Source organism: Panicum virgatum, chromosome 9N, assembly GCF_016808335.1.
Source record: "Panicum virgatum strain AP13 chromosome 9N, P.virgatum_v5, whole genome shotgun sequence".
NCBI classification, from domain to species: domain Eukaryota; kingdom Viridiplantae; phylum Streptophyta; class Magnoliopsida; order Poales; family Poaceae; genus Panicum; species Panicum virgatum.
This window is the reverse complement of record NC_053153.1, coordinates 56,043,868-56,071,729: the sequence shown is the minus strand read 5'-3', so window position 1 is coordinate 56,071,729 and position 27,862 is coordinate 56,043,868. Positions and strand designations below refer to the sequence as shown.

The 27,862-nt window shown below is 51.4% G+C and overlaps 3 protein-coding genes across 3 annotated transcripts; 1 reads left to right on the top strand and 2 right to left on the bottom strand.

Moving 5' to 3' along the window:
- Nucleotides 1-376: 376 nt before the first annotated feature.
- LOC120687301 (bZIP transcription factor 29-like) lies at nucleotides 377-3,180 on the bottom strand. The gene is made up of 4 exons (XM_039969286.1): nucleotides 2,161-3,180; nucleotides 1,862-1,994; nucleotides 1,674-1,758; nucleotides 377-861 (listed from the first exon to the last, which is right to left on the bottom strand). Exons 1-4 carry the CDS (start codon nucleotides 3,126-3,128, stop codon nucleotides 656-658), a joined length of 1,392 nt encoding a protein of 463 aa, XP_039825220.1. The 5' UTR covers nucleotides 3,129-3,180; the 3' UTR covers nucleotides 377-655.
- A 12,568-nt stretch (nucleotides 3,181-15,748) lies between these two features.
- Nucleotides 15,749-16,972, bottom strand: LOC120689142. Its single transcript, XM_039971471.1, has one exon. The coding sequence runs from the start codon at nucleotides 16,970-16,972 to the stop codon at nucleotides 15,749-15,751; it is 1,224 nt and encodes a 407-aa protein (XP_039827405.1).
- Nucleotides 16,973-25,471: 8,499 nt separating this feature from the next.
- Nucleotides 25,472-27,354, top strand: LOC120687313 (NAC domain-containing protein 105-like). Its single transcript, XM_039969292.1, has 2 exons — nucleotides 25,472-25,597; nucleotides 25,707-27,354. Exon 2 carries the CDS (start codon nucleotides 26,555-26,557, stop codon nucleotides 27,137-27,139), a length of 585 nt encoding a protein of 194 aa, XP_039825226.1. The 5' UTR covers nucleotides 25,472-25,597; nucleotides 25,707-26,554; the 3' UTR covers nucleotides 27,140-27,354.
- Nucleotides 27,355-27,862: the final 508 nt, after the last annotated feature.

Below are 27,862 nucleotides of genomic sequence, written 5' to 3'. Positions count from 1 at the left end.
ATTAGTACTTTTTTGAATTTTATTCCTTCAAAATTCCAGAAAGCTCAAATCAACAAAATTAGTACTTTTGTGAAGTTTAGTTGGAACTGAGCTCACACAAATCATGAAACAGTCGTTTCAGCCGTTGGGCCGTTCCTCGTGAGCAACCAGATTGAGCTTTCTGCACCAAACAGAGCCATAAATAATTTACCGACAAAGTTGGGCTACAGGCCAGCTATCCAAGCCCATGGCCCGCTTACCACTGAATCAACAACAACGCCCACCAGTCTACAATTTTTCAGTCAACGAGGAGAGGAGGCCACGAAGCACGGAAGCAGCAGTACCTTATTCGCGAGTTTTAAGAAAATGGTAGGATTTCTACACTGCAACAGGTGAGTAACTCTCGAACGAATTCAGAAGTGAAGCTGCTACAAAAGAATTTCAATTCATTACATTTAACTCCAAAACAATCATGGTTCTGCAAGAAGGAAAGCATTCAGAAACGTACGGGGTCCTTACCCTGACAGACACAGTATAAACTATTACACTAGTGGTATAACGGGATCACTTTTCCAAACAAATGGGTTAGGAAGCGTAAATTTCGTATCACCTAAGGTACTAAACATTTTTCCCGTAGAGCTCAGCGCATGTAGACGCATGTCCCTCTGAACCGTCTTCATTTCGGGTCATGGTTCCTCGGCGCGCCGTTCTGCTCGCGGTGCTCCAGCTGGTAGAACGGGATCTGCTCGCCCTGCTGCTTGTGCAGCTCCACCATCTGGTTCTGGCAACGGAGCTGCTGCATCTGCTGGGGCATGCCGCCGGACGAGCTGGTGGCGCCGAGCTTCAGGCGCTGGACTTCAGTCGACAGCGCCTCGTTCAGCGCTGTTCATTCAGTTAGAAACAGGAATGGTCGTCAGAACAAACTGGCTAGATTTCTTATTCAGAAAAAAAAAGGTTGTGTTTCCTTGTAGTGCATGACGCACATGTGGATGTGGTACTACTATGCTACACTGTTGACATACATGAGCTAGTTGATTGATGCTCCAGCAACTGTGGACTTCTTTATTAACAACAAAGCGAGATTAAGAAAGCATAAACAAGCATTGCTGTTGACAGTCTTTATAGACGATAATCGCAGCACTTGTGTGTTATCTAAAGACGGCCGGCCTCTTGGGACAGGGAGGGGTAGTGCCCACCGGCACCGCGACACGAACTAGGCAACGCGGTGTCAGTTTGCATCAACAAACACTTGGTGTTTTGATTGACTGATACGAGAATCCAAAACGGGGCGACGTCGCCAATGCCTGACGAAGTCGCCTCGCCACTTGATCATTTGTTTTTCAGGTACATTCTGATTTTTTTCATACGACATGCTGGCGACTACTAGCATCAGGAGAACAGCGGTGGTTGGATTAAAAGAAGAAGAAGAAGAAGAAGAAAAAAACTAGCCAAATTTTGTGAGGAGAACACTAACTGGTGGCGTATCGGCGCAACATGACAAGGACTAACTGCCATTGCGTGTGGCGCCAGATGCCAACGCGGCAATCACGTCCAGCACCACGACGACCGTGTGAACGTATTGGGAATTCAGAACAAGAAGCAAATGGACACTGAACTAGCAGAGGTCTGAACATGTAGTTTACTCTGAATTCCGTTCGACAGTTACTATCAAAGAGGGCGGGATCGTTTCTCACCGTCGCGCAGCTGCGCCTGCTGCTCCATGGCCTGCAGCCGGAACTTGAGCTCGTTGTTCTGGGTGGCGAGCCCCGCCGAGTCGCGCTGCCCGCGAAAAGAGAACGGAGTTGAGGCGACAAGCTCATGGATTCTTTTTTGTAACCGAGCAAGAACACTGTCTGAAAACGCTGTGGGTGGGTGCTCGTACCTGCAGTAGAGTGAGCTGCGCGGACAGAGTCGTGGCCTCCGTCTGCAGGATCTGCACCTTCTGCTCCAGTTCGGCGATGTACCGCATCCGCCGCTCCTTGGACCGCGCCGCCGACTGCCTGTTGGCGAGCACCCTGCAGCGCGCGCGAACAAGAACGATGATTTTGATGAGTCGTTACATTGCGATGATCAACTTATTTGGCATTTGTGGTAAGAGTATATGGAAGGATCCAGCGGTAATGTGAGGATCCGGGCTTTTATGGTAGGGGATTGGAATTTGTTCGGAACGGAGGAGCCCACCTCTTGACGCGCTTGGGGTCGGCGAGCGCCATCTCGGCGAGCTTCTCGTCGGCCATAATCCGCTTCATCTCGGCGGGGGTGAACTCGCCGCCGCCGAACTCGAGGCTGAACCTGCCGGGCTCCCCATTGGCGGAGAAGCTGAGCTTGCCCATGAGGCTGTCCATGGACAGGCTCCTCGCGTGCCTCGCCGGCGGCGGCGGCGCGGGCTCGCCGGCGGCATTCCTCTTCTTCTTGCCGGCGTCGCCCCAGAGTAGGAACTGGCCGCCGCCGCCGCCGCCGCCGTAGTCCTCGGACTCGTTCTCGCTGCTGTCGGCGCCGTTGGTGCGCATGCCGCTGCTCCCGCGGCTGTCCCCGTCGGAGTTGTTGTTGAGCCCGTCCATGCCCTCCATGCTCATGTACGCATTGAACAGGTCGTCGCCCGCGGCACCGGCGGGGAGGCCCCAGCCGCCGGACTCCACCTTGGGCGTCGGCGACGGCGGCGGCAGCGGCTGGAAGTAGCCGAACGCGACGTCGCTGCGGGACCGGCGGTGCGCCCTGCGCGGCGGCAGGCCGCCCTGCGCCTGGGCCTGCGCCGCGGAGCTGTCGTCCGCGCACGCGCCGGCGTGGTGCAGGGAGTGGGAGCCGGGCGCGGAGGGCGGGGGCGTCGGCGGCAGCCCGGGGCGCTGCTTCTGGTGCGCCGGCGGAGGAGGCATGGGGGGCGCCTGGACGTGGTGGTGATGCGCCAGCCCGTTCCCGTTCGCGGTGTTCATGCTGTGGAGCTGTGGCGGCCGCCGCCGACCCGACCGTGTGGCGAGATGGCTCGTGAGGATGCGGTGGCGCCCGATCGGGGTTTGTGTCGCGCGGTGCTTGTACGCGGTTTGAAGGGTGGTGGTGTTTAATTGCTGGCCGCCGAACGCTGGAGGGGAAGATAGAGGGGAGCCTTTTGGCAGCGTGGCGTGGGGTTGAGACTTGAGAGCAGAGAGGCCCATGTCTTTCCGGGAATCCGCCGGGCGCCGGCAGCCGCCGCATCATCTTCGGTCTGCTCGCCCGGGGAGGAAACGTGCCGCTTGACAGGATCGCACGGCCATCTCAGGGGCCAAAAGGGAAAACCCTGATCTTGTTGACGGTAATGCAATGCAAGACTGTAGCGATCACGCACAGGGAAGCCCACCGTGACATGTCAGAAAGACCAGCCATGTTTGCCATCATTGCAGTGCTACTGTGCCACGTACTGCCGGAGTCGTTGACTGGGATAGCATAGCACACTGTTGAGCGGTGGGCATCTCTGACGAGCCTTGCCTCTGAATCTCTGAAGCGCGGGCGGGATCTGATCAACCACTTGCGTCTTGGCCCCTAACATGCTAAGACAAGCTAGCTAGCTTTCAACCACCAGCACTCCCGGCCCGTTGGGTTGGGGACAGGGACGACTAGGCATTACTAGTCTCGCGCGTAAGCTGTCCCTGTTCGTGCTCCTTTCCCCTGTGTGTTACCAAGTGCTCCTCGGGAAGACTGTACAAGCATTGTTTACCTTGGTCCAATTCACTGCACAAAACGGATTGCATCCTGTTTCCGCTTTTCATAGTTGACCACCAGTCCAGATTCAGTATTGTCCGAGTCTCTTGAGCGACAGACAGGTCACGTGCCGTCGGTGCTCCATGCTTCAAATGCTCCAGTATCAGCTTTTTTTTTTTGGGTAAGGAGTAGTATTGTTAGGTTATTAGCACGCCGCCGGAAACTCAAGCATCCAGCATCCGACGGCTTTGACAGAAAGGAGCCCGGCTTCAAAAGCTAGGCCAAACAGCAAGGCAGCTAGCAACTGGAATCTGTACCCAGAATGCCTCCTTGCTCCGGCAGTTCTGCCACCATTCCGTGCCTGCCTGATCCAGGCATTCACACCGTGCTTGTTCGGAGGAACGAGAATGAGAACATACCCGTACCGTTGTCGTGCAAGCCACATGCAGCGGATCAGGAGCCGGGAACGAAGCGACGCAGGATTCTGGGCAGGGCAGGTACGGGGCACAGTACAGTACTTCCATCGTTGGAAAAGGCAAGGGCGCCACCGGGAGAAAGGGCCTTTGGAAACCGTGTGGAGCCCATGCACGCACGCAGGGACCGGGGGCGGACACGATGCCTCTCGATGAACAATGATGCCGTGTGACCAGTTTACAAGACCCTAACCGGAGTTTAAGGGTGTGTTTAGATCACTTTGCATTTTACATTTTTGTGTTTTTGAAAAAGAATCTTCAATATTTAAAGTATTAAATGTAGACTAATCACAAAACTAACTACAGATCTCGTCAGTAAACTACGAGACGAATCTAATGAGCCTAATTAATTCATTGTTAGAGTATGTTTACTGTAGCATTAGCCATTTAGTGTCTAGTCACATCATAATTAGGCTCATTAGATTCGCCTCGCAATTTACATTTGTGTAATACGGTTTATTTTTTAACTACATTTAGTATACCATGCAAGCGATTTATAAAAATTTTGCGTTTTGTATTTTGGGATCTAAACAACCAGTTGCGTTTTGTGTAATACTGCACATAGCGAGCTGGTGACCTCGTCACGCTGGGAGAGGGAGAGAGGCTGGGACAGACAGGAGCCCGAGCGAGCGGAGCAACTGGGCACGATCCGAAAAGTCTCCTGACGTGACGGCGATGGATACCGGCGGAGGACGCGCCGGCCGGGGCCGGCGCGGACCGGGACAAACCGAGGCCCCTGCACATGCTGCCATGCCCGGGGCGTGCTGCTTCCCCCCAGCCGCATCGCCACGGACAACGGGTCGGCGTGGCGCGCCCTTGCCCCCGCCCCCCCCCCGCCCCGCGAATGGGGGAGCGACCGATGCTGCCCAGGTCCCGAGCGAGCGAGGAAGCCCGCCCCAAAGGCAGGGGCGCGACAGCGACGCGCGCGCTCGCGGTCGCTCGGACTCGCCGCCACTAATCAAGGCGGGCTCGCGCCAGACGACCAGACCAGACCGAGCCGGTGCGCGTCGCCCCCGCTGCGAACTGAGCTGCGCCATATGTTCGGCCGAGGCCGCGGGGGGCGCGCACGGAGTCACGTGGCGTTCGGCGCGCGGGCGCTTCGAGTGAGTCCCCGCAGGCCCGATCGGCCGGCCGTCGTCCTCCCGCCCTCACATGGAGGACGGCGACCCGGCGTACGTGGAGGGGTGCACGGACGTGACCCGTGACGGGGACCTGGTTGCTGGTATCGGCCTCGGCGCCGGTCTTCTGGCGCTTGCTTCCTCGCCGCGGACGGGAACGGAGCGCGGCGGTCGGCGTCCGTGGGCGCGCGGCGGGTCGACAGGTTCGCTGTTGGTCGTTTAGGAGAACCACATGGCGTGGCGCGGTGCCGGGCTTTGCTAGTTAGAGCGCGCGCCAGCAGCCGAACCAACAAACGATTTCAGACAGAGCTTAACTTTCCATTTTTGATTTCCGTGCTATTCTCTTTCCTTTTTTGGCTTCCGCAGCCGACAAGCACCTAAATGCTGCCGCGGTCCATGAGCCCACCGAGCACCTAGTTTCGTAGTAATCAGTAAATTATTGCTCCCTACTTCTACACGCAAAATCAAATCATTCTCTTTCCGCACACATAATAGTTTATTTTCTTTACCGAACTTATTTGGTGTGGGTGTGAAATTAAAACCAAAATTGCGGCGCCAACAGGCTTTTTCCTTCCTTTTTTCATTTCGTTTTTCATTCAATATTTTTTTTGTGTTATATCATTTTTGTATGTGTGTACATTGTGGACAAGTTATACATAAATTCTCCAAACAACATTCATAAAAGATAAAAATTATAACCTATAAGTTGTTCATACCATGAAAGTGGTGGCACAAAATTATCGAATAAAGAAATTATCAGAAAGAGAAGTATAAGTTGTGTATATAAGTTACAACTTTTTCAAAAATGAAAAAGTTTTGGAAAGTTTTCTCATCCCGCATTTTTCTACTTTTGGAAATTTATAATTTGTAAATATAAGTTTTTAGTATAACTTTTGCGCGTCTTCAGTGGAGAATAAACTATCATCATAACTTTTTATGATAGACATAACTTTTACATATAACTTTTTTTCTAGCAACTTGAGGAATAATTTCTTAGTATAACTTTCACGATACATATAAATTTTTAGCATAACTTTTACGATCTATACAATTTTAATCCATAGATTTTTTTCAAATACTTATGGAGCATAATTTTTAGCATAACTTGTAGAATGTTGTCTTTATCAGGGAGATTCCTCTTACAAAAATTCTTTTACACAAGTTCTTCAATTTTTTACGTACGAAATTCATCATACAACTTTTGAGTACAACTCTTAGTATACTTTTTTAGATAACTTTTCACACAATTTTGATGCATAAGTTCGTCATACAGCTTGTGAAAATATAATTTGTCGAGATAACTTTTCAACACAACTTCTATAAAAGATGTAATTAGGAAAACTTATCGGATAACTTTTTATGTACAAGTCGAGATAACTTTTCAACACAACTTCTATAAAGATGTAATTAGGAAAACTTATCGGATAACTTTTTTATGTACAAGTTCATCATATAAATTCTAAGCACAAATGCTTGACATAATTTTTAGAAGATTTTTTCTAAAGTCTTTGTCAAGAGAATTTCTCTAGAGAAATACATAGTAGAAAGTAAAAACTTTTGTACGCACAAATTTATCATGCAACTTTTAAGCACAAGTCTTGGTATAATTTTTTAGTGCGATTTTCATATAAAAGTTGTCAAGAAAACTTCAGACATATACAAGTTAAAAAGGAAAAACTGGAAAAGAAAAAAAAAACACTTATGGAACGTAAAAGGAAAAACAAAAAAATGAAAAGAAAAAAATAAATACCTGTAACGTCAATCATATGGAGGTGGGTGAAAAAAAAATCACGACTCACTCACGTGGGTGCGTGGAGTCTCACGTCACGTAGAGACCGGACTGCGGAGAGCGCGGACAGCTCGTCGCGCGCCACGAAGCGTCCTGACGCGCGATCGCCATAATGGAATCGCGCGCGGTGCCGTGGCAGCGTCGCGGTGACTCTGCTGCGTGATGCGCCCGTGTCGGCGAAATGATCGGTGGCCGGTGGGTGTCACTCATCGTTGCAAAGCACGTGGGGGTTTTGGGTTTTTAATTGGGCCGAACGAAAAGCTGGGCGCGCGGAACGGACGAACGGTGAGCCTCGTGGGCCTTTTGGTGTTTACAGAGAGAGACAAATAAATGGAATTCAGCCCACAGGCTCAAGGATGCCGAAGCAGAGGGAGGAGCAATGATGATCGCTCGCCGGCCGGCGGGCCGGAGAGGATCGGCGCGGCGCGGCCACAGTGCACGCACGGATCGAGCGGGCAGGGGAAAAGGAAGAAGGAACCCTGCTGCGTGCTCCGAGTCTGAGGCTAGGCTCACATGGTAGCAGTACAAGTGTGCGCGACAAGCCGCGTATACAATCGTGGTACGCTATCCGGCCGCCTGCTATACTTGCTGTGCCACCTGTACACGCACGCGTTCCCGTGCCTTTTTCTTCGAGGGCCAACGTGGTATGCCGACCGGCCGTCTCCTCCTACCAACCTAGCTATCTATGGCCGAAATTGTCGCTAGTGACAAAACAATAGATGCGATGTACTCTCTCCATTTCAAATTGTAATCGTAAGTCATTTTAATTATTTTTGGAGCTAAAATATTTCAAATTTCATCAAATTTATATAATAAATACTAACATTTATGATATCAAATAAGTATTATTAGATTTTTCGTTAAATATACTTTCATAGTATATCTATTTTGTGCTATAAATTTTTATAGTACTTATTATAATTTTAGTTAGATATAAAAATAGTTTGACTATCCAAGAAAGTTAGAATTATCTACAAATTGAAACGAATGGAGTAGCTAGAAAGCTAGCTAGATCTCTTGCACTTGACCACCCCTAGCCGGCCTGACAGCAGCCTTCTCGCTCGATTGATCGCCTCTGATGTGCCTACGGCAAGCGAGGAGTAGCAACAATACACCACGAGCTCTAACGAGGAGTATCACCAACGTAACTGATGTGCCCTGTCATGCTTGTAGTATCAACCAAGCACGGAATCTTGCGCTAGCTGCCGACGATCGATCGACCGGCATGCTAGAGCTTGCAACTTTTTGGTCCGGGAAAAGGTGAAAGCGCACCGTTACTAATCCTGCCATGGGCGCTCCATATGGCGCGCGCGCATACAGCGCAGGGCTGCAGGCTCCCGGGCGTGGCTCGTAGCCTTTTTGCCGCTTACGCCAAGGATCTTCTTCCTTGCATTGTGCCGGCCGCGGCAAGCTCGCCACGCGCCCGTGCCTTTCTGCGCCGGACAACAAACACAAAGGGGACGGGAGCTGAAAAGGGCATCCATTTTCCAGGGAATCATGGTCGACGGAAAGGGATCGATCGCGAGCTATTGCTTGCCGTGGTTAACTCGGTTGCGCATACGCCGATGCTGTATCCCGCGGGCACAAGCTAAGTAACCGCGGTGCTGGGGCGGCGCGCCGGGCGCATTAGCCAAGCAAGGGGGCGGCCGCTCAGCGCGCCGCCGGTCGACCGGCCGGGGACGGTGGACGGCGTGGTGGGCGTGGGCGCGCGGGGCCTACGTGCGCCGGCCGGGCGCCCGGAGCGATGCCGCGCGCGCCTGGCTCTAGAACCCGCGCGAGCTGCCGGCCGGATCGGGAATGCTCACGGGCCCGGCGAGAGCGGCGTGCGTCGACGTCCGTGCCCCCGCCGGCCGGATCGGATCGGCCGCCGCCCCACTTGCATTGGGATCGGCACGCTGATTGCAGCTAGCCAGCCAGCATCACCGTACCCATCGATCGATGCATGTACTCAGGCACCATCGCTGCGACCACGAGCCCACGATCGATAGGCGACGTAAAGCGTCGATGATGTTTTCCCTCTGCCGAACTGATCGCGATAGAGCTAGCCATGCATGGGCATGGCAATGGCATGCAGTGTGGCATGAAACACGCTGAAATGGAGAGAGCACTAAGAAGGCCACCCCATTACACGTAGAGATTCAGCTCATCCCTTTCGTGTGTCTCTCTGTGTGTGTAGTCACCTCAGCTCATCACCGGCGGCCATCGCATCATCGAATTATACTGACACGACGCCACGTAGTTAGTGGGCTTCATCAGGACCTGGATCAATTATTCAGTGTGTGCCCTATTGGCTATGATCGAAGCTGGACCCCAATCACTCATTCTAATTGAGTACAGAGCATTTGACTTGCGGTGCTCCATCGATCAATACTGTACTACCACGAGTCCATGCCAGTACATGATGTTCCAAGATCCGAGATGGATCCGAGCTCGAGAGTAGTGGACCTGCAGGAAACACGAGTAGGGAGTACAGTTAGCGTAGCTATTGTGGCCGCATGGGCCTTGGTGTCTTGGCCGCATGGGTCTTAGGGTTTTGGATATATGGTTCAGATATGGCAAAGATCTCCTGATTGGTGGTGTTTCTATAAACCCTGGAGACCCTTGCCTATATATGTATGTGTGCATCAGCACCCCATAATCAATCTATAAATTCTTTCCCGTGCCTTATTACTTTCATGGTATCAAGAGTCCGGGACTCCCCCCCCTACTTCCCATTCCGCTGCCCTAAAGCTTGCGCCAGCCCTCCCTTTGGCTGCGCCATGGCCGGGTCACCTCCCCTATCCCCCAAGGCCGCCGCCGCCGCCGCGGAGGCCGCCGAGGCCGCGCACAAGGAGCGCCAGGCCACCCGCGATGCTGCTCTTGCCCAGGCCGCCAAGGCCGAGCAGGAGGCGGCCGATGCCGCCAAGGAGATCGACGCCCTCGCTGCTCGCCAGCGCGAGGCCCTCCAGCGCGCCTCTGCAGCACGCAAGGCTGCCGCCGCCGCCCTCGACAACGCCCAGGGCGGCGACGATCACTCCAGCGACGGCAGCGATCTTCACAGCGCCGTGCTTCAACATGAAGCCGCCGCCGTGATCAATCTGCATGCCCAGGCCATGGGTGTCCAGAACATCCGCAGCCTCGTCCACTCCGTCCTCGACATCGCCACCGGCAACTACAACCGCTGGCGGGATGAGTTCCTCCTCCTCGTCGGGAAGTACTCCCTCGAGGACCACGTCCTCAACGACACTCCGGCGCCAAGCTTCCCCGACTGGGTACGCATGGACTGCGTCGTCAAGTCGTGGATTGCAGGCACCATCTCCACCGATCTTGCTGAGACGGTGATGGAGCGCACCTCTACAGCCCACGACGTCTGGCTGGCCCTGGAAACCCAATTCTTGGGGAATCGAGAGACTCGCACGCTCCACCTCGACCTGCAGTTCCGAAACTTTGTCCAGGGCGATCTCTCCATCGCCGACTACTGCCGCCGTTTCAAGACCATGGCGGACAGCCTCGCTGCCCTTGGCGAGCCCGTCACCGATCGCACGTTGGTTCTCAACATCATCCGTGGGCTCAACGACCGGTACAGCGACATCGGTCGCCATCTCCGCCGCGGCCGCCAGTTCCCGCAGTTCAAGGACATCATCTCCGAGCTCACCTTGGAGGAGCTGACCATGGCGCACAAGCTGGGGGCATCCCCTACTGCCCTTGTTGCGGCCACGTCGAAGCCCTCCAGCGCCGCCCCTCCTGCGGGCGGCGGGCGGCCCTCCGACCAGCGCTCGGGTGACTCCAGCTCCGGGGGCGCATCGTCCAAGTCCAAGCCGCGGCGGAACAAGCAGCGCAGCAAGTCCGGCGGCGCTCCGGGCGGCACTCCTTCCTCCTCCGGCGGCTTTGGGACCTCCAAGGGGGGCGGCTCGGGCGCCTCCACCGCGCTGTGGCCGTCTCTCCACAACCCGTGGGCTGGGTCCATTCAGATGTGGCCCCGGCCCGCGGCCTCCGCTGGCCCCCCTGCCCATTCCTGCCGGTCTGCTGCAGCAGCAGGCACTGCTGGCCCAGGCACACGCTCAGGCCCAAGCCTACGCCATGCAGTAACACGCCCAGTAGCAGGCCCAGGCGCAGGCCCAACTGTAGGCGCAGCAAGCGCAGGCGCAGGCACAGCTCCAGCAGCAGGCCCAGGTGCAGCAGCAACAACTTCAAGCCCAGCTGCTGTGGGCGCCGCCAGGGTTCCAGAACCCCTCCGTCGCCCCCTCCTCCTCGGATCAACAGTCATTGGCTTCCTCCTTCAGCACCGTGAATCTCCAGCAACCTGCCACCAACGACTGGTACTTCGATTCAGGTGCTACATCCCATATGACCTCTGATCCTAACACTCTTTCACATACTTCTTTTTCGCGGTATCCTTCTCCTTCGTCCATTATTGTCGGTAACGGTTCTCTTTTACCCGCCACTGCTACTGGTTCCACACAGCTCCCTGGTTCGTTCTTTCTTAATAATGTTCTTGTTTCTCCGAACCTTATTAAGAATCTCATATCTGTGTGCCAGTTTACTTCCAACAATAACTGTTCTATTGAGTTTGATCCCGCTGGTTGTTCTGTGAAGGACCTTCAAACCAGGAGACTTCTCGCCAGGTGCAATAGCTCGGGGCCCCTATATCCACTGTGTCGTCCTGCAGCCAGAACACTTCTCGGAGGCCTCTCCTCCTTGCTTTGGCACCGACATCTCGGACATCCTGGTCATGAGGCCATGTCCAAGCTTGCGCCCATTCTACCCTTTTGTAATAAAGATAGTAGCAATTCATTATGTCATGCTTGTCAGTTAGGTCGACATACTCGTCTACCATTTCATGCGTCATCCTCTTGTGCTTCTAGAAATTTTGATCTAATACATTATGACCTTTGGACTTCACCTATTGTTAGTATCTCTGGTTACAAATATTATCTGGTCATTTTGGATGATTGTTCGCATCACTTGTGGACTTTTCCTCTACGCATGAAATCTGACACTTTTCCTACGATTGCTAACTTCTTTGCCTATGTAGCGACCTAGTTCGGCGCCTCCATTAAGGCCGTCCAGTGTGACAACGGCCGTGAGTTTGACAACTCCAGCGCCCGAACTTTCTTCCTCACCCATGGCGCGCACCTTCGCATGTCATGCCCCTACACCTCGACCCAGAACGGTAAAGCTGAGCGCATAATTCATTCCACCAACAACATTATACGCTCTCTTTTGTTCCAGGCTAGCATGCCCTCCTCTTACTGGGCCGAGGCTCTCGCCACCGCTACATACCTACTCAACATCCTGCCCACGAAGTAGCTCGCGTTCGTGATGCCACACTTCGCCCTCCATGGCGCGTTGCCGTCCTACGATCACCTTCGCGTCTTTGGGTGCGCCTGCTACCCCAACCTGTCTGCCACAGCTAGCCATAAGCTCGCACCCCGCTCCACCCTATGCGTCTTTCTCGGCTACTCTCCTCACCATAAAGGATACCGCTGCCTTGACACCGTCTCCAACCGGGTCATCATCTCTCATCATGTCACTTTCGATGAGACCGTGTTTCCTTTCTCCAAGGAGACTCCTGCTCCCACTCCGGCAGATTTTAAGTTTTTGGATGATCTCACTAATGCTGCACCAGTTCCCATTGGACCGTCTCAGCCACTATTGCCTGCAGGTACCGGAGCCGTCCCTCCCGTACGACCACGTGTGGTCGCCGCATAGCACGTGCGGCCCCTGATGGCTCCAGCGCCTGCCCAGCACCACCTCTGGTGCCCGCGGTGCTCCCTCCGACGGCACCAGGCGGCCCGACGACTCCGGCTGGACGCGGCGCGGCTACCCTGCTGTAAGCATCTAGGCCCTCAAGGTATGTTTCGGTGATTAATGACAACCATTATTGTGACTAATGAGTTTGTGCAGCTTAATAGATCATTATCGCTCATTTGGTCATATGTCAAAAGAGGCCCCTCAATCTCGGTTATTCAAAAAGGCGATCTCGGTATTCAACTCAAGATTATGTCAAGACTAAGGATCTTTCTAGTCCTAAGTGTCATAAGGTTGAGAAGGACACTTAGGTTAGTATAGGTTTTTTAGTTTTATAGTGATCGCACTATTAAGAGGGGTTAAGGCTAAGTAACTTGAGCATGGACATGGTCATTTGAAAATGGATGCACACTATGGTCACTCAGGTTTCTAGAAGTTCAAATAAGTGGTTCTCAACTTATATCTCAAGAATATTTGGATTTCATTCAAGACTCAAATCAGAAAAGGCAAAATCAGAAAAAGTCTTTAACACCGGTTTAACCGACGACCTCAATTTTCTATACGTCGGTTAAACGAAGTCAGCAGAGTCTGGACAAGTCAATACACCGGATAAACCGACGAGTTTGAATTTAACGTCGGTGCATTAGTCCAGAGTTGGTTTTTCCAGGGTATTTCAAGTTCTATACACCGGTTAAACCGACGATGTTTGAAATGGGACGTCGGTGCAATTGACCAGTGAGATGGTTTTTCCAAAGGACTTCAGAAGTTGTACTCACCGGTTAAACCGACGATAGGTTTGAGTTAACGTCGGTGCAGTTGTCCAGAGACTTGGTTTTTCAGTTGATCAGTGGACAACTACACTCATCGGTTAAACCGATGATACGTCGGTTAATCTGTCCAAGTTGTAACTGCTAGTTTTCAGAAGGGGCAGTTTACATTCATCGGTTAAACCAACGATGACTATTGGAGGTACGTCGGATTAACCGGCGCTACGTAGTTTTCTGGCAGCTTTTCTCCAACGGCTCTATTCGTGTGAGCTGCCTATATATACCCCTCCAATGGGTCATTTTGCTACTCTTGACACCAGGCAACATCCATACACTCATACTATAGTCAAGAGCCACATTGAGCTTCATCCTTCACATATTTGTTCATTCAATCAATCAAGAAGCAAGATTAAGGACTTGAGTAGAGAGAAGCTTGTGTGCATCCATTCTTGGTGATCGGTTCTTGCTCAAGTGAAGGCCTTAGCTTGTTACTCTTGGTGATTGGCATCACCTAGGCGATCTTGGTGATCGAGGTGTTTCTCGCGGAGCTTGCCAAGGATTGTGGGAGCCCAGAGAAGAAGATTGTACGTGGCTTGAGCTCCACCACGCTGGGATGGTGAACGGAGACTCTTAGTGAGCGCCCAAGTCTCGGTGACATGGGAAGTGACAAGACTCTTAGTGAGTGTCACAACGTGGATTAGGGGTGTGTGCCAACACATCGACACCACGGGAAAAAATCCGGTTGTCTCTTGGACTCTCTCTCTTTTGAAGCACTTACTTTCATGCAATCTTTCATGTGCTTGACCTTAGAGATCATAGCTTAGCTCTACCTTGCTTAGTTTCATATCTTTGTTAGCTTGTGTAGCTTGCTTTGTTTAACCGGTTGGTGAATTGAGCCTTACTAGCATTGCATAGGTTAAGGTTGTTTTATCTATCTTAGATTTTAAAAAAAAGGCCCAATTCACCCCCCCCTCTTGGTCCATCGATCCTTACACCTGCAGCTGCCTACGCCCAGCCCTCTTGCCGCCTCTTCGTCACCTGTACGACTACAGCAGCCGACCGCGGCTGCATCTTCACCGCCTCCTCGCCAGCAGCCGTTGCGGGTCGCTCCGCACCGGCCCCTCGAGGACTTCCGACACGTCTACACTCGTCGGGCGCCTGTCCCTGCCGAACCCGGGTGTGCCTCACCTCCTGGTCCTGCACCTCTCCCAAAGGGCACCGTCCCTGTTCCCCCCGTGGTGAATAGGCACGCCATGACCACTCAGGCCAAGCACGGGTTCCGGCAGCCGACAATGTACCACATCGCCCCGCTCTCGCCCGTTCTGAAGACCTTCCGTAGTGCCCTTGCCGATCCGAATTGGCAGGCCTCTATGGAGGAAGAACACTCCACTCTGCTGCAGAACCATACTTGGGATCTTGTGCCTCGACACTCTCATTCCAACATTGTCTCTGGAAAGTGGATATTCAAGCACAAGTTCCTCTCTAATGGTTCCCTCAAGCGATACAAGGCTTAGTGGGTTCTACGTGGCTTCACCCAATGCCCTGGCATCGATTTCGATGAGACCTTCAGCCCCGTCGTCAAGCCTGCCACCGTGCGCACAGTGTTGTCCTTAGCGCTGTCTCGCGGATGGGTCGTTCATCAGCTTGATGTGAAGAACGCCTTTCTTCATGGCACCCTCTCCGAGACCGTCTACTGCGCCCAGCCAGCCGGATTTGAGGATCCTGTTCATCCCGACTACGTCTGCCGGCTGAACAAGTCACTGTACAGCCTCAAGCAAGCTCCCTGTGCATGGTACAACAGGTTTGTAGCACATCTTCTCGCACTTGGGTTCATCGAGGCCAAGTCTGATACTTCATTGTTCGTCTACAACCATGGAGCCGACCTCATCTACCTCCTGCTTTACGTCGACGACATTGTGCTCACTGCTTCATCCCCAGATCTTCTTTGGCGCACCATCCGTGCTCTGCAGCAGGAGTTCTCGATGAAAGATCTTGGTGAGTTACACCACTTCCTTGGGATGCATGTTCAGCGCTGTGGTACTGGTCTCTTGCTCTCTCAGCGGTAGTATATGTTGGATATTCTGGACCGTGCTGGCATGGCCGAATGCAAGCCCTGCTCGACACCTGTGGACACCAATCCCAAGCTTCCTGCGGATGGTGCCCCTGTCCAGGACGCCTAAGACTACCGGAGCCTTGCTGGTGCTTTGCAGTGGCTGACCTTCACCAGACCCGACATCGCCTATGCTGTGCAGCAGGTTTGTCTCCATATGTAGGGTTGTGGAGCGATAGCCACAGCACAGTGGAGGCGCCCGAGCCAGCCCCCTTGGAGGTCCCAGAGCCGCCGGAGGAGGAAGGAGTGCTGCCCGGAGCGCCGCCGGACTTGCTGCGCTGCTTGTTCCACCGCGGCTTGGACTTGGACGATGCGCCCCCGGAGCTGGAGCCACCCGAGCACTGGTCGGAGGGCCGGCCGCCGCCCTTAGGAGGGGCAGTGCTGGAGGGCTTCGACGTGGCCACAACAAGGGCAGTAGGGGACGCCCCCAGCTTGTGCGCCATGGTCAGCTCCTCCAAGGTGAGCTCGGAGACGACGTCCTTGAACTGCGGGAACGGGCGGCCGTGGCGGAGATGGCGGCCGATGTCGTTGTACCGGTCGTTGAGCCCACGGATGACGTTGAGAACCAATGTGCGATCGGTGATGGGCTCACCAAGGGCAGCGAGGCTGTCCGCCATGGTCTTGAAACAGCCGTAGTAGTCAACGATGGAGAGATCGCTCTGGACGAAGTTCCGGAACTGCAGGTCGAGGTGGAGCGTGTGAGTCTCCCGGTTCCCCAAGAATTGGGTTTCCAGGGCCAGCCAGACGTCGTGGGCTGTAGAGGTGCGCTCCATCACCGTCTCAGCAAGATCGGTGGAGATGGTGCCTGCAATCCACGACTTGACGACGCAGTCCATGCGTACCCAGTCGGGGAAGTTCGATGCCGGAGTGTCGTTGAGGACGTGGTCCTCGAGGGAGTACTTCCCGACGACGACGAGGAACTCATCCCGCCAGCGGTTGTAGTTACCGGTGGCGATGTCGAGGACGGAGTGGACGAGGCTGCGGATGTTCTGGACACCCACGGCCTGGGCGTGCAGATTGATCATGGCGGCGGCTTCATGTTGAAGCATGGCGCTGTGAAGATCGCTGCCATCGCTGGAGTGATCGTCGCCGCCCTGGGCGTCGTCGAGGGCAGCGACGGCGGCCTTGCGTGCTGCAACGTCGCGCTGGAGGGCCTCGCGCTTGCGAGCAGCGAGGGCGTCGATCTCCTTGTCGGCGGCGGCCGCCTCCTGCTCGGCCTTGGCAGCCTGGGCAGGAGCAGCATCGCGGGCGGCTTGGCGCTCCTTGCGCGCGGCCTCAGCGGCCTCCATAGCAGCGGCGGCGGCCTTGGGGGAGAGGGGAGGTGACCCGGCCATGGCGCAGCCAAAGGGAGGGCTGGCGCAAGCTTTAGGGCAGCGGAAGGGGAAGAATCAGGGGGGAGTCCCGGACTCTTGATACCCTGTAGGAAAGTAGGATGCATATAATGTGTGGGATGTAATTCTTGAGCCCCATGTGCGGTATATATAGAGTACATGGCTTGGAGGGCAAGTAGCCTCTCCTAGAAATAAGGAAGGTTATTCCGGGATTACAATCAATCCTAAACTAACTATATCCGGAGTTGCCTAATATAATGTAACATCTCCCCGCATACGTAGTGGTAGCAACATGAACGGTCAGACTGGAAAACAATGGAGACGTATCCCCCATGCAGTCGGAACGTCGGTGCGAAAGCTTTGACTGGAGACTCATGCAGATGATAGCCCTTTAGTGCCGTAGTAGTCGAAGTCGAGGTGGACGTGGTCGATGCCGTGGAGGGGGCGCGGGTCGAAGCGTCGTCGAGGTGCTCGAGTACACAAACTCAGCAGCTTCTGGCCGAAGACAGCAGCAGGACGGTGCGGCGGATGACGATGGTAGACGGCGCGGTTTACGACTTAGGTCACGCTCAGGACAAGGGTGGCGACGGTCCAGGTTGCAGCAAGTGTCGCGCTCAGATCAGGGGTGGCGACGACGTCTTTCTTCAGGAACATCAGCGGCGATGTTTGCGCGAGAACGACTCGAGGCGCATAGGCGGATCGAGCGCCTGCTTGATGAAGACCGGCGGCGAGTGGCACTATCGCCTGAAAAGGTGACGACACCGGTAGAGTGGCTTGATCACGAACGTCGTCGCTGCAGTCTGGAGGGCGCAGCAACAACCTCGTCCTTCGGGAGTGTCGACGATGAACGGCGACAAACGGCAGGGCGACGCAAACACGATCTCTAATAGGGAAAAAAGAAACGCAGCAGCAAGAGACCTGCGGGTACAATCTCAAGTGCACCTAGTGATGCCCCCAACCTTATCTCATCCGCCCGTACAGAGATAAAGGAAAATCAGAGGGGCGAGACCCGCTCGGAGAGGAATCTTCGACGGGGACGGTGCACCCCGAGCGGCTTCTCTGCTCCATCCACACGGAGGCCGGCGGCCGGAGGAGAGAAAGCCGGCGGGGAAGGGCGGAGCTCCCACAGAGCTGCAGTCCGCCGGCGATGGCGGTGGAGCGGCATGGTGGAGCGGAGCCAGGCGGGTCGCCGCATCCCGGCAACGACGACATCAGACGACATAGCCAGGGCGCTGCTCCCGCGGACTGAGATAGAAGCTGGTTTTGTTCTCAAGACATGCGTCCAAGCTCAGTTCGTAGCCTAACTGAATAGAAAAGCTCGCTCAGCTCGGCCACCATATACATCTTGCAGTTGATGTGTAGTGTAGAGTCTCTTTTTTTTTCATTATCTAAAGGGATAGACGACAGACTGCCTCGATCGTTGCTCGTCCGGCTTCTTCCGTGCCGCGTGAATAAAACTATTGCAGTCTGCCGAGTGCAAATGACACATGTTCAGTGCTCTCGCGTAGCCCTGCAAATGGGCTTAAAATCAAACTATATCCACACCAATCTATTATCAATAGGGAAACTAATATTATCTACACCACTCTAAACCACCACCACCACAAACCAATCCAACCTAAATATTTCAGCTCATGATGTAATAAACTATTAGCCAAACTATGGTTACAACCCAATAAGAACTCGTTTCTCCAAAAAAATGTATAGTGTAAATTTTGCCACACCATTTTGCACAGAGTAGATGCTAGTTATACCGAGTCATCTCCAATAAATTTCAGTCAATTTCGATAAAATTTTATAGTGTGAACGCGAGGTTTTATTTCTAGAGTCCGATTCTTTGACGTGGGACCCACGTGTAATTCTAGTCACGCTGCTTTGCACAGAGTAGCTCCTAGTCATACTGAGTCATCTCCAACAAATTTCACTCAATTTCGATAAAATTTTATAGTGTGAACGCGATGTTTTATTTCTATGGTCCGGCTCTTGATGCGGGACACACGTGTGATTCTAGCCATGCCGCTTTGCACAGAGTAGCTCCTAGTCATACTGAGTTATCTCCAACAAATTTCGGTCAATTTCGATAAAATTTTATAGTGTGAACGTGAGGTTTTATTTCTAAGGTCCGGCTCTTGATGCGGGACACACGTGTAATTCTAGCCATGCCGTTTTGCACAGAGTAGCTCCTAGTCATACTTAGTCATATCCAACAAATTTCAGTCAATTTCGATAAACTTTTTATAGTGTGAACGCGAGGTTTTATTTCTAGAGTCCGGCTCTTGATGTGGGACTAGACCTGGGCATGGGCTGCCCGACCCGACGGACCCGACCCAACCCGCCCGAAAATAGCCCGACCCGACCCGACTCGAAGAGTTTGATGGGCGGGCTCGGGTCAAAATTTTTGACCCGGTATGACTGACGGGCCGGGCACGGGCTAAAAATTTTGACCCGAAACCCGAAAAACCCGAAGAAACCCGACATTTTACATAGGCCCGGCCCGACCCGACCCGAACCCGACCCGACCCGACTGGCTGTTGGGTCGGGTGCGGGCTCAATTTTACGGCCCGGCCACCGGGTCGGGTCGGGCACGGGCCGCTAGAAAAAACACCGGGCTTTTTTTGGCCCGACCGAACCCGACCCGGCCCGGAGGATGCCCAGGTCTATGTGGGACCCACGTGTAATTCTAGCAACACTGTTTTGTATAAAGTAGCTGCTAGTCATACCGAGTCATCTCCAACAAATTTCAGTCAATTTCGATAAAGTTTTATAGTGTGAACGCGATGTTTTATTTTTAGGGTCCGGCTCTTAACGTGGGACCCACGTGTAATTCTAGCCACGCTGCTTTGCACAGAATAGCTTCTAGCCATACTGAGTCATGTACAACAAATTTCAGTCAATTTCGATAAAATTTTATAGTGTGAACGCGAGGTTTTATTTCTAGGATCCGGCTCTTGACATGTGACCCACATGTAATTCTAGCCACACTGCTTTGCACAAAGTAGCTGCTAGTCATACTGAGCCATCTCTAATAAATTTTAGTCAATTTTGATAAAATTTTATAACGTGAACGCGATGTTTTATTTTTAGGGTCCGGCTCTTACGGGACCGACATTTATATATAGTCGTACTGTTTTGCATAAAGAATACATTTCAGCCCACCCCAATCCACTCCAAACCATATTTTCATAAAACCCATTCTACCCCACCCCACTAGCTAATACAACACATTTGAATCCACCCAACTCATAGCAGACTACTCTCGCGCACACACTGACTGAAGTACAGACCTGACACTGCATCTTCATCATTAAGCTAGCGAGCCGTGTCGCCTGGATAAGAAAAGCGATCAGAGGGTAATTAGTGTCGCCGCTCCAGTTGTCCGGGTCCGCGCGCGTAAAGCAGTAGGCCTCGGGATCAGTGCGCGTGAAAATTGTCTGGAGGATGCACGATCATTAGCAGCAGCAGCAGCTGGAGACTGGCCTATGGAGAGCAAGAGCTTTCCCCTTTAATTTTGACCTCCCCGGGCGGCCGATCGAGAGCTAGCAGTTCGCTGTGAGCAGAAAAAAAGGCCACAAGAGCGAGAGGCACGCCGGGCGAATAGTCGCGCACTGCTGAGTCGTCGCCCGTCTGGTGCGTTGAGTGCTGGTGACATATACACCTTTCAGTTTGCATAATAAAATTTCCATTTCCAACCCATATTAGTTGATTCTACAAGGAATAATTAATAGATATGATAATTCTAGATGTCTCTCGAGATCCAGAAAAGAAGTCTACATACATGTCTCGGCTGGCAATCAACATATGAACAGTTGAACACAAGTACAGTTGCAAATCAATTGAATTCAGAGTTTCATTCGGATCCTTTTTTTTTTGGGGAACGGTGGTGTTGTGTTGCACAAGAATTTGATCAGTAATGTGTATTGTTTCTAGCAATCATCCTTAATCATGTCATACTATTCCATGTGCATTATTTCCTCCCGTAGCTTTTTGTTCCTTTACATGTTCATTATACCGGTGGTTATAGTTGGATTCTGGTGTACAAAGCTACCTATTAATGGAGTGGTCGTGCAGTAAGTTTCAAAAAGCAACTACAGTGAGATGACCTGAGTGCTTAAGACTGCAACAGTTGTTCTAAACCGGCCGTCAGTGCTTTTGATCCCATCATGATTGTCTGAAAAGTTTACTTGTATATTTTAGCAGAAATATACAGCAATGGCAGCACATGGAACTATGCAGGATTATTAATCCCCTAGCTAGCTAGCTTAAGATAGGTAATGGGAAAATTGCACATAGAAACGAGCGAGAAACTAATTAAGACACACAATGGTAACTTGATTCCTCAATTTCAGTCGCTCTTCGTTATCTGCGTCACTGTAAGAACTCAAGACCTACTTGATATGGGCTCCCAAAATTCATTCACTTCGCTGATGGCTAGCTGCCTAGCACTCCAAAGCTAGCAGAGTAGCAGCTAGATAGCTGTCGACCTAAAGAGCAGAGTAGAAGAAACCATCCCCGATCCATGAATTATAGGGCCCGTTTAGTTCTCGAAAATTTCCGTGCGCTACAGTAACTTCGAACATTTGACCACTAATTAGTAGTATTAAATATGGATAACTGACAAAACCTATCCCACAACCCCCGGACAAAATCGCGAGACGAATCTAATGAACCTAATTATGTAATGATTAAACAATGTTGTGCTACAGTAATCAATCTTTAATGATGGATTAATTAGGCTTAATAGATTCGTCTCGCGATTTCCCGTCCATCCGTGCAATTAGATTTACAATTAGATCAGGTTTAGTCCTCCTAATCTTTGGTTGAAAATAGCTACAGTATTTTTCCCAAATTTTTTTGGGACTAAACGCCCCCATAGTACTCCTTGAAACCATCGCCCTAAAGATATGCAGTGTTGGTTTCTTGATCGATCGATAGTTCTTGAAACACATTCTATATCGACACAGTAGGCAATAGCTGCTAGCACGCGGTCCCACATGCAGTTTCTTGACAACCACTTGTAGAATTGCAATAGCAGTGTTGTGTGACTTATCAATGAAGACTCTCGGGAGTGGAAATATCAATGGAAAGAAGAGGCCTGCCGGGAAGACAATGTGACATCAGCTTGTGGCAAAAAAGGGTCCCCTAGTGCCCATGGGGCTTCATTCCCCCCCAACCCACGCGCGAAGGAAAGAGAGCCTCCCCACTCTTTTTTAACACCAGCCACCTTTCTCGTCTCCTTTGCTTCTCCTCCTCCACCTTTCTAAAACAGGCTCACAGCCTCACACACTCCCTCTCCTCTCTCACAGAGTGCTCTCCCGGCCTCCCCCAACCTCTCATGAAGAAAAAATTTAGTCCCTGTGTGTAGAGTGATTGACCCTCTGAGGTGACTAGGTGAGTTGAAGATTACTGCTTGTGGCTGATGATGATGAATTTGGAGAAGTAGCAGGATCCATGTTTTATTTTGATCTGCTCTTGCATTTTCCCCACTTTTGGAAGCATCGTTCGATTGCAGTTGTTTTTAGGGCTGTGTGCATCTGTTTGCCATACATATCAGAGATTCAGAGTTCTCGGCTTTTTCCCCAAAAAAAAATCTTTCACCGGCTATGAGAATGGAAGATTTTCAATATACTAGTTCATTATTTCTCGCAATCTTTCTGCAGTTGAGATGATTGATAAGAATGCTGTACTTAAATTCATCTTGTACCCCTTTCTCTCAATTGCATACTGGTTGGATGCATATGCACAAAAAGAAGTTTTTTTAGTACCAATTAATCTGATTCCCTTGATGTTTGTGTTAGTATATGTACATCAAGATATCTTGAAGTCTAGTAGTATAGTTATGTATGAAAAATATAACTCCTAAAATACAATGCTTCAAGACATCATTAAGTTCCAAACACTAATATGTTGCTAAAACAAATTGTTAGGTTCTCTTGCTTGCTTAGATGACTGGATCCTATAATTCTTTCTGATCCAAAATTCCAAAGTAACTAAATTGGTGCCTGATTAAATGATGCAGTAATAAACTCATATGTGATTGAATCAATCACATAATGATTCGACCAAAAAAGACTAGATCTTTTGCATCTATATATATGTCCAGTGAGCATTAAGAACTTCTTAGAATGAGGTTTTTTTTGTAAATAATGGTCCTTTTTTCATTGTTGAGTGACTTGCACATTGGATACAAATGATGATTTTACCTTAATAATTAGATATAGGAGTACACAGTTTTCTAAGCATGCAGTGATGAAGTATAATTGCTTTCCTTTCCTTTGGATCCCTTTTTTTTTCTTGAAACCTTATTTTACCATTTACAATGGTGGAGCAATCAAACTTTGAGTGCATCTAGCTTCAAGCCACATTGAGGAACGACAAAGTGATGAAACATGGAAAAAATGTGCAAATGCAAACGTGTAGCCATGTAGGCTTATCTTAAGACGGAAAGATGGAAAGTCAGCAAGATGGTAGTTGCCATATACTGCCAATGCCTGGTGCAGGACAACATTTGTCTCTAGAGTTCTTAGTGAAACTTCTTCCCAAATATTGGGGTACTTCCTAAACCTTTATATCGACCCCTTAGTCTTTAAACATCTGCCACTGCCAGTGTGCTACTCCGATCCAGATCTATCATGTGGCAGATGGAGGTTATTTGCAGGAAGTGCCAATGAGAGCTTGTGAGAGAAGTAGGTCAAGAAGGATGGGGCGACATTAGGAGGTGATGAGCACGCATGGAAGCGGCGGCAATGGTATATGTCCTGAGGAGGAGAGAGGCAGGGGACAAGGAAGGTAGAGAGAAAAGTGCTTGTTGAAATTGCTGCGGATGCTATTGCCTATTGCTCATAAATATTGAAGCTTTTGGTGCCTTTTCTTTTTAAAAAACAAACTTTTGATGCCAACTAAATCCCCTTGAGCGTTTTCACCTTGGCATGCACATATGAAGTCTTTATATATCTGTCTTATCTGCCACATGCATACAAGACTTGAAGCAGTATGGGGCTATGGAATAGACCTGCAACAAGTTAGTTGTGCATCCCGCGAGGGGCCACAAGTTAAAGGACCAGAGCTTTGCCATGGAATTCCTAGACAAAGGGACAGATCGGTCAGAGGCCGTGCAAGGAGCCAATCGTTGTGCCCTGGCCTTCTAGCTGTGTAGAGCTGCTATAGCCCCTCCAGTCTCCGGTGCAGGCAGCAGGCAGCAGGCAGCAAAGCCTGATCATCCAAAAGACATCTTTCTCACTCCCATGCATGCATCCCCACAACAAGCACGCATGCTCTCTGTATGGCGCATTGCTAACGTCACTGGTTTGCACCAACCTAATCCGACTTCCTTTTTTGTTGTATATATACAACTATATGCAAATAATTGCAAAATCTGCAATAGTGTACTTCATTTGCTGCTATATATATACTACATTCCTAGCATGTCCCTTCTTTTTAAGGTGAACTGCATGCACTTGTTTGCAGAAAGCTCTGAAGCACCTTGTTTAAACAAGGTAGCAGCTCCGCTAACAGATTTAACTGAGAGAGAACATTGGTTTCTGCTTAAATTTTACTGTACCCTGATGGCTGGCTGGTCCATGTAACTGTGGCAGCTATCATTCCCTGCTGACTGCGCCCAATATGCTCCTGATCGTGACCTCGACACCATCATTCACTGCCTGCAACATTGCTGTGTTTTGGCCCGGCCTGCTGCCCAGACTTTACCGTACCCCTGTACTGCCACTGACTAACCTACCCCAGCATGGTGCCTGCGTTAAACTTTCCAAAAGCACTGAAACCCATACAAGCCCATCTAGTATCATTCTATCTGCACAGATCTTGCATCTATTAATTTGAATACCAGTTCGTTCGTTCACAGCCAACCAGTAGTCAAGCTAGCAGTACCGTGTCTCGTTCTGTCTGGTTTCTCAAAACTGCAGCTTAATTAGCTGATCATATAAAAAATGCAGGCCTGCACTGCATGCATGATGCGTAGCTCATAGTGCAGCTTCGAAAGATTGAGGCGCTGCTGAATTTGATGCAGGCTGATTGGCTGAATTGACGTGCTAGCTGCTGGTGATCGAGTAAGCTAGCTTGTGGTGATCATGGAGTCATGCGTGCCTCCAGGGTTTAGGTTCCACCCAGGGCCGTACCGGCAAATTCGAAGGCCCTGTGCGAAACTATAAACTGGACCCTAGTACCATCGTTGCGCCTGCGAGTGCCTAGTGAAATCCGGAAGGTGGAAGTGCAGACGTGACTTGTGCCGTGCCTGGCGAGCGGTTATAGTGGAAGCGAAAAAGATTGCACTGCGATCTGCAGATTTGATTGAAAGACAATGGTCAAGCGGCATATTTCCTCTTCTATGACATATTTGGGCTACAGTTTGCTTCGTATTGGATCAAAATATAACTAAAACAAAATCTACTATATAACTATACCTAGTATACTCGTTATATTTTGGGGCCCCTAAAATTTGGGGGCCCTGTGCGGTCGCACGGCCCGCACGGGCCTAGATACGGCCCTGGTTCCACCCCACCGACGAGGAGCTCGTCGGCTACTACCTCCGGAAGAAGGTGGCCTCGCAGAAGATCGACCTCGACGTCATCCGCGACGTCGACCTGTACCGCATCGAGCCATGGGATCTCCAAGGTGCTCATCAGCTTATTTGCATCTGAATATCTGATCCACTACTATGCATCTGAATATCTGAATATATGCTCATCGATCGATCTCCCCTGTGTGCGATGCGAATTCGAAGAGCACTGCAAGATCGGGTACGAGGAGCAGAGCGACTGGTACTTCTTCAGCTACAAGGACCGCAAGTACCCGACGGGGACGCGGACGAACCGGGCGACGCTGACGGGGTTCTGGAAGGCGACGGGGCGGGACAAGGCGGTGCGCGACAGCAAGCACGGCGGCGGGCTCATCGGCATGCGGAAGACGCTCGTGTTCTACACCGGGAGGGCGCCCAACGGCCGGAAGACCGACTGGATCATGCACGAGTACCGGCTCGAGACCGACGAGAACGCCGCGCCTCAGGCAAGACCCTAGCCCCTCCGATCTGCTAGTAGCTCCTTCAATTCAGCTAGCTCCCGTTCCAATCACCGTCTCTCTTTTCATGAGTTCGTTCGCTCATGTTCATGCTATCATGCCTTGCATCCTAGTTAGTCTTCTGCGTGCTCCTGCTCTGGGCCTGTGGCTTCCCAGCGCTGGCCGCGGCCACTGTTCGCCGGCGACGGCGACGAGAGCAGCAGGAGGGCGCGGGGGTGCCGCCTCGGCCGGGGAAAGCTAACTTGGTCAGTTGCCTGTTGGGCTTTCCAGGCTATGTTGGGCTGCAGATTCTGGCCAGCCCATTTAGCAGCATGTTGATTTCCCAGACCTGCTAAAAGATTTGGCCCAATCATGAACAAGCATGTTGACGAGGCTAGCATAATAATAATTTAACAATTCAGAGAAAAACTACTCATGTTCGTGTTCAGATAATGCAGTGGCGATACAAAATATGCACTCGATCGGTAGAGTATTTTTCCGAAATTGGATTATGTCTTTGGCTTTTGGCTCGTCAGGATTACTATCGACAAGTATTTCTGAAGCAAGCTTGTGTTCATGCAGGAAGAAGGGTGGGTGGTGTGCCGAGCGTTCAAGAAGCGCACCATGCACCCGCCGCGGAGCGTCGCCGGAGCGTGGGACCCGAGCTACCCCTACTACCACGACCCCGTCCTCGCCGGCGCGGCGCGCTTCAAGCAAGAGTCCCCCGAGCTGGACGGCGGCGCCGCCTCCGCAGCCAGCGCCCTCCTGCAGTACTCCAGCCGCCTCGCGGAGCTCCCGCAGCTCGAGAGCCCGCCGCTGCCGAACCAGGGGAGCCACCGGGCCTCGGCCGACGGCGAGGGGGATCCCGCGGCGGCCACGGACTGGAGGGCGCTCGACAGGTTCGTCGCGTCCCAGCTCATCCCTCCTGACGAGGACCACGCCGCCGCCGGGCAGGGCGGCTTGCAACAGCAGGAGTATTATTGCGGCAAGCCGCCGCTGGGGGCGGCGCACGCCGAGGACAGTACTGATCAGGACGCGACGGACATGGTGGCGCTGCTGCTCCTGGACGGCGCCGCCCGGCACGAGGAAGCCGGGCTGCTGGGCTCCGTGGCCGACCCTGCGTGCCTGCACAAGAACGCGGCGAGATTTCGCAAACCATAGGTGGCAGCAGTGCACTATACATATGTATATTCGTGTAGCTGAACTTGGCATGCGTTGTCGCGTCCGATCGTTTTCGTTTCGTGCTTGCATTGCCTGGTGATGGCCGTAGCTTCGTCCATCGTCGCCGTTCCCGTGCCTATAGGGTGATGCGTATATATATACAATATATAGTTTCACAAATTGCAATCACGAATATCGCCGGAGCATTTGCTGTTTGCAGTTTTGCATTATATACTGCAGTCCACCTTTACTAGGCCATGATGGAAAAAATTTATGAGGGCAATAATATCCATCCCCTTGTGTTGTCCCTTTTCAGAATAAGATGCAACTAAAATTGGCCATTTTCTTTAGGAGGCCGTTTGGATCCTCTCAATTCGGGGGAATAATTGAAATATACTTAATAAACTAGGTTATTTGGCTTAGAATTTAACATCCCACCACTTTCCAAAGTTTAGATATACAAACATATCCTAAATTCGTAGGGTGGGAGATAAAAATTGATTCTATACACCACCAAGTTATGTTTTTATTCCGTAATTTGCTGCACACACTTTGGCTCACTCGTCTATAGTAGAAATATAGCACATAATTATCTCCCTCATATGGTCACAGTAGTATACAAATATATTCCATATATAATCATATTAGCTTAATAGATTTGTATCTAAATTATGATTATTAGAATGAAATTCAATTCGAAGGTCCCAAACGGGGCCTAAAGGG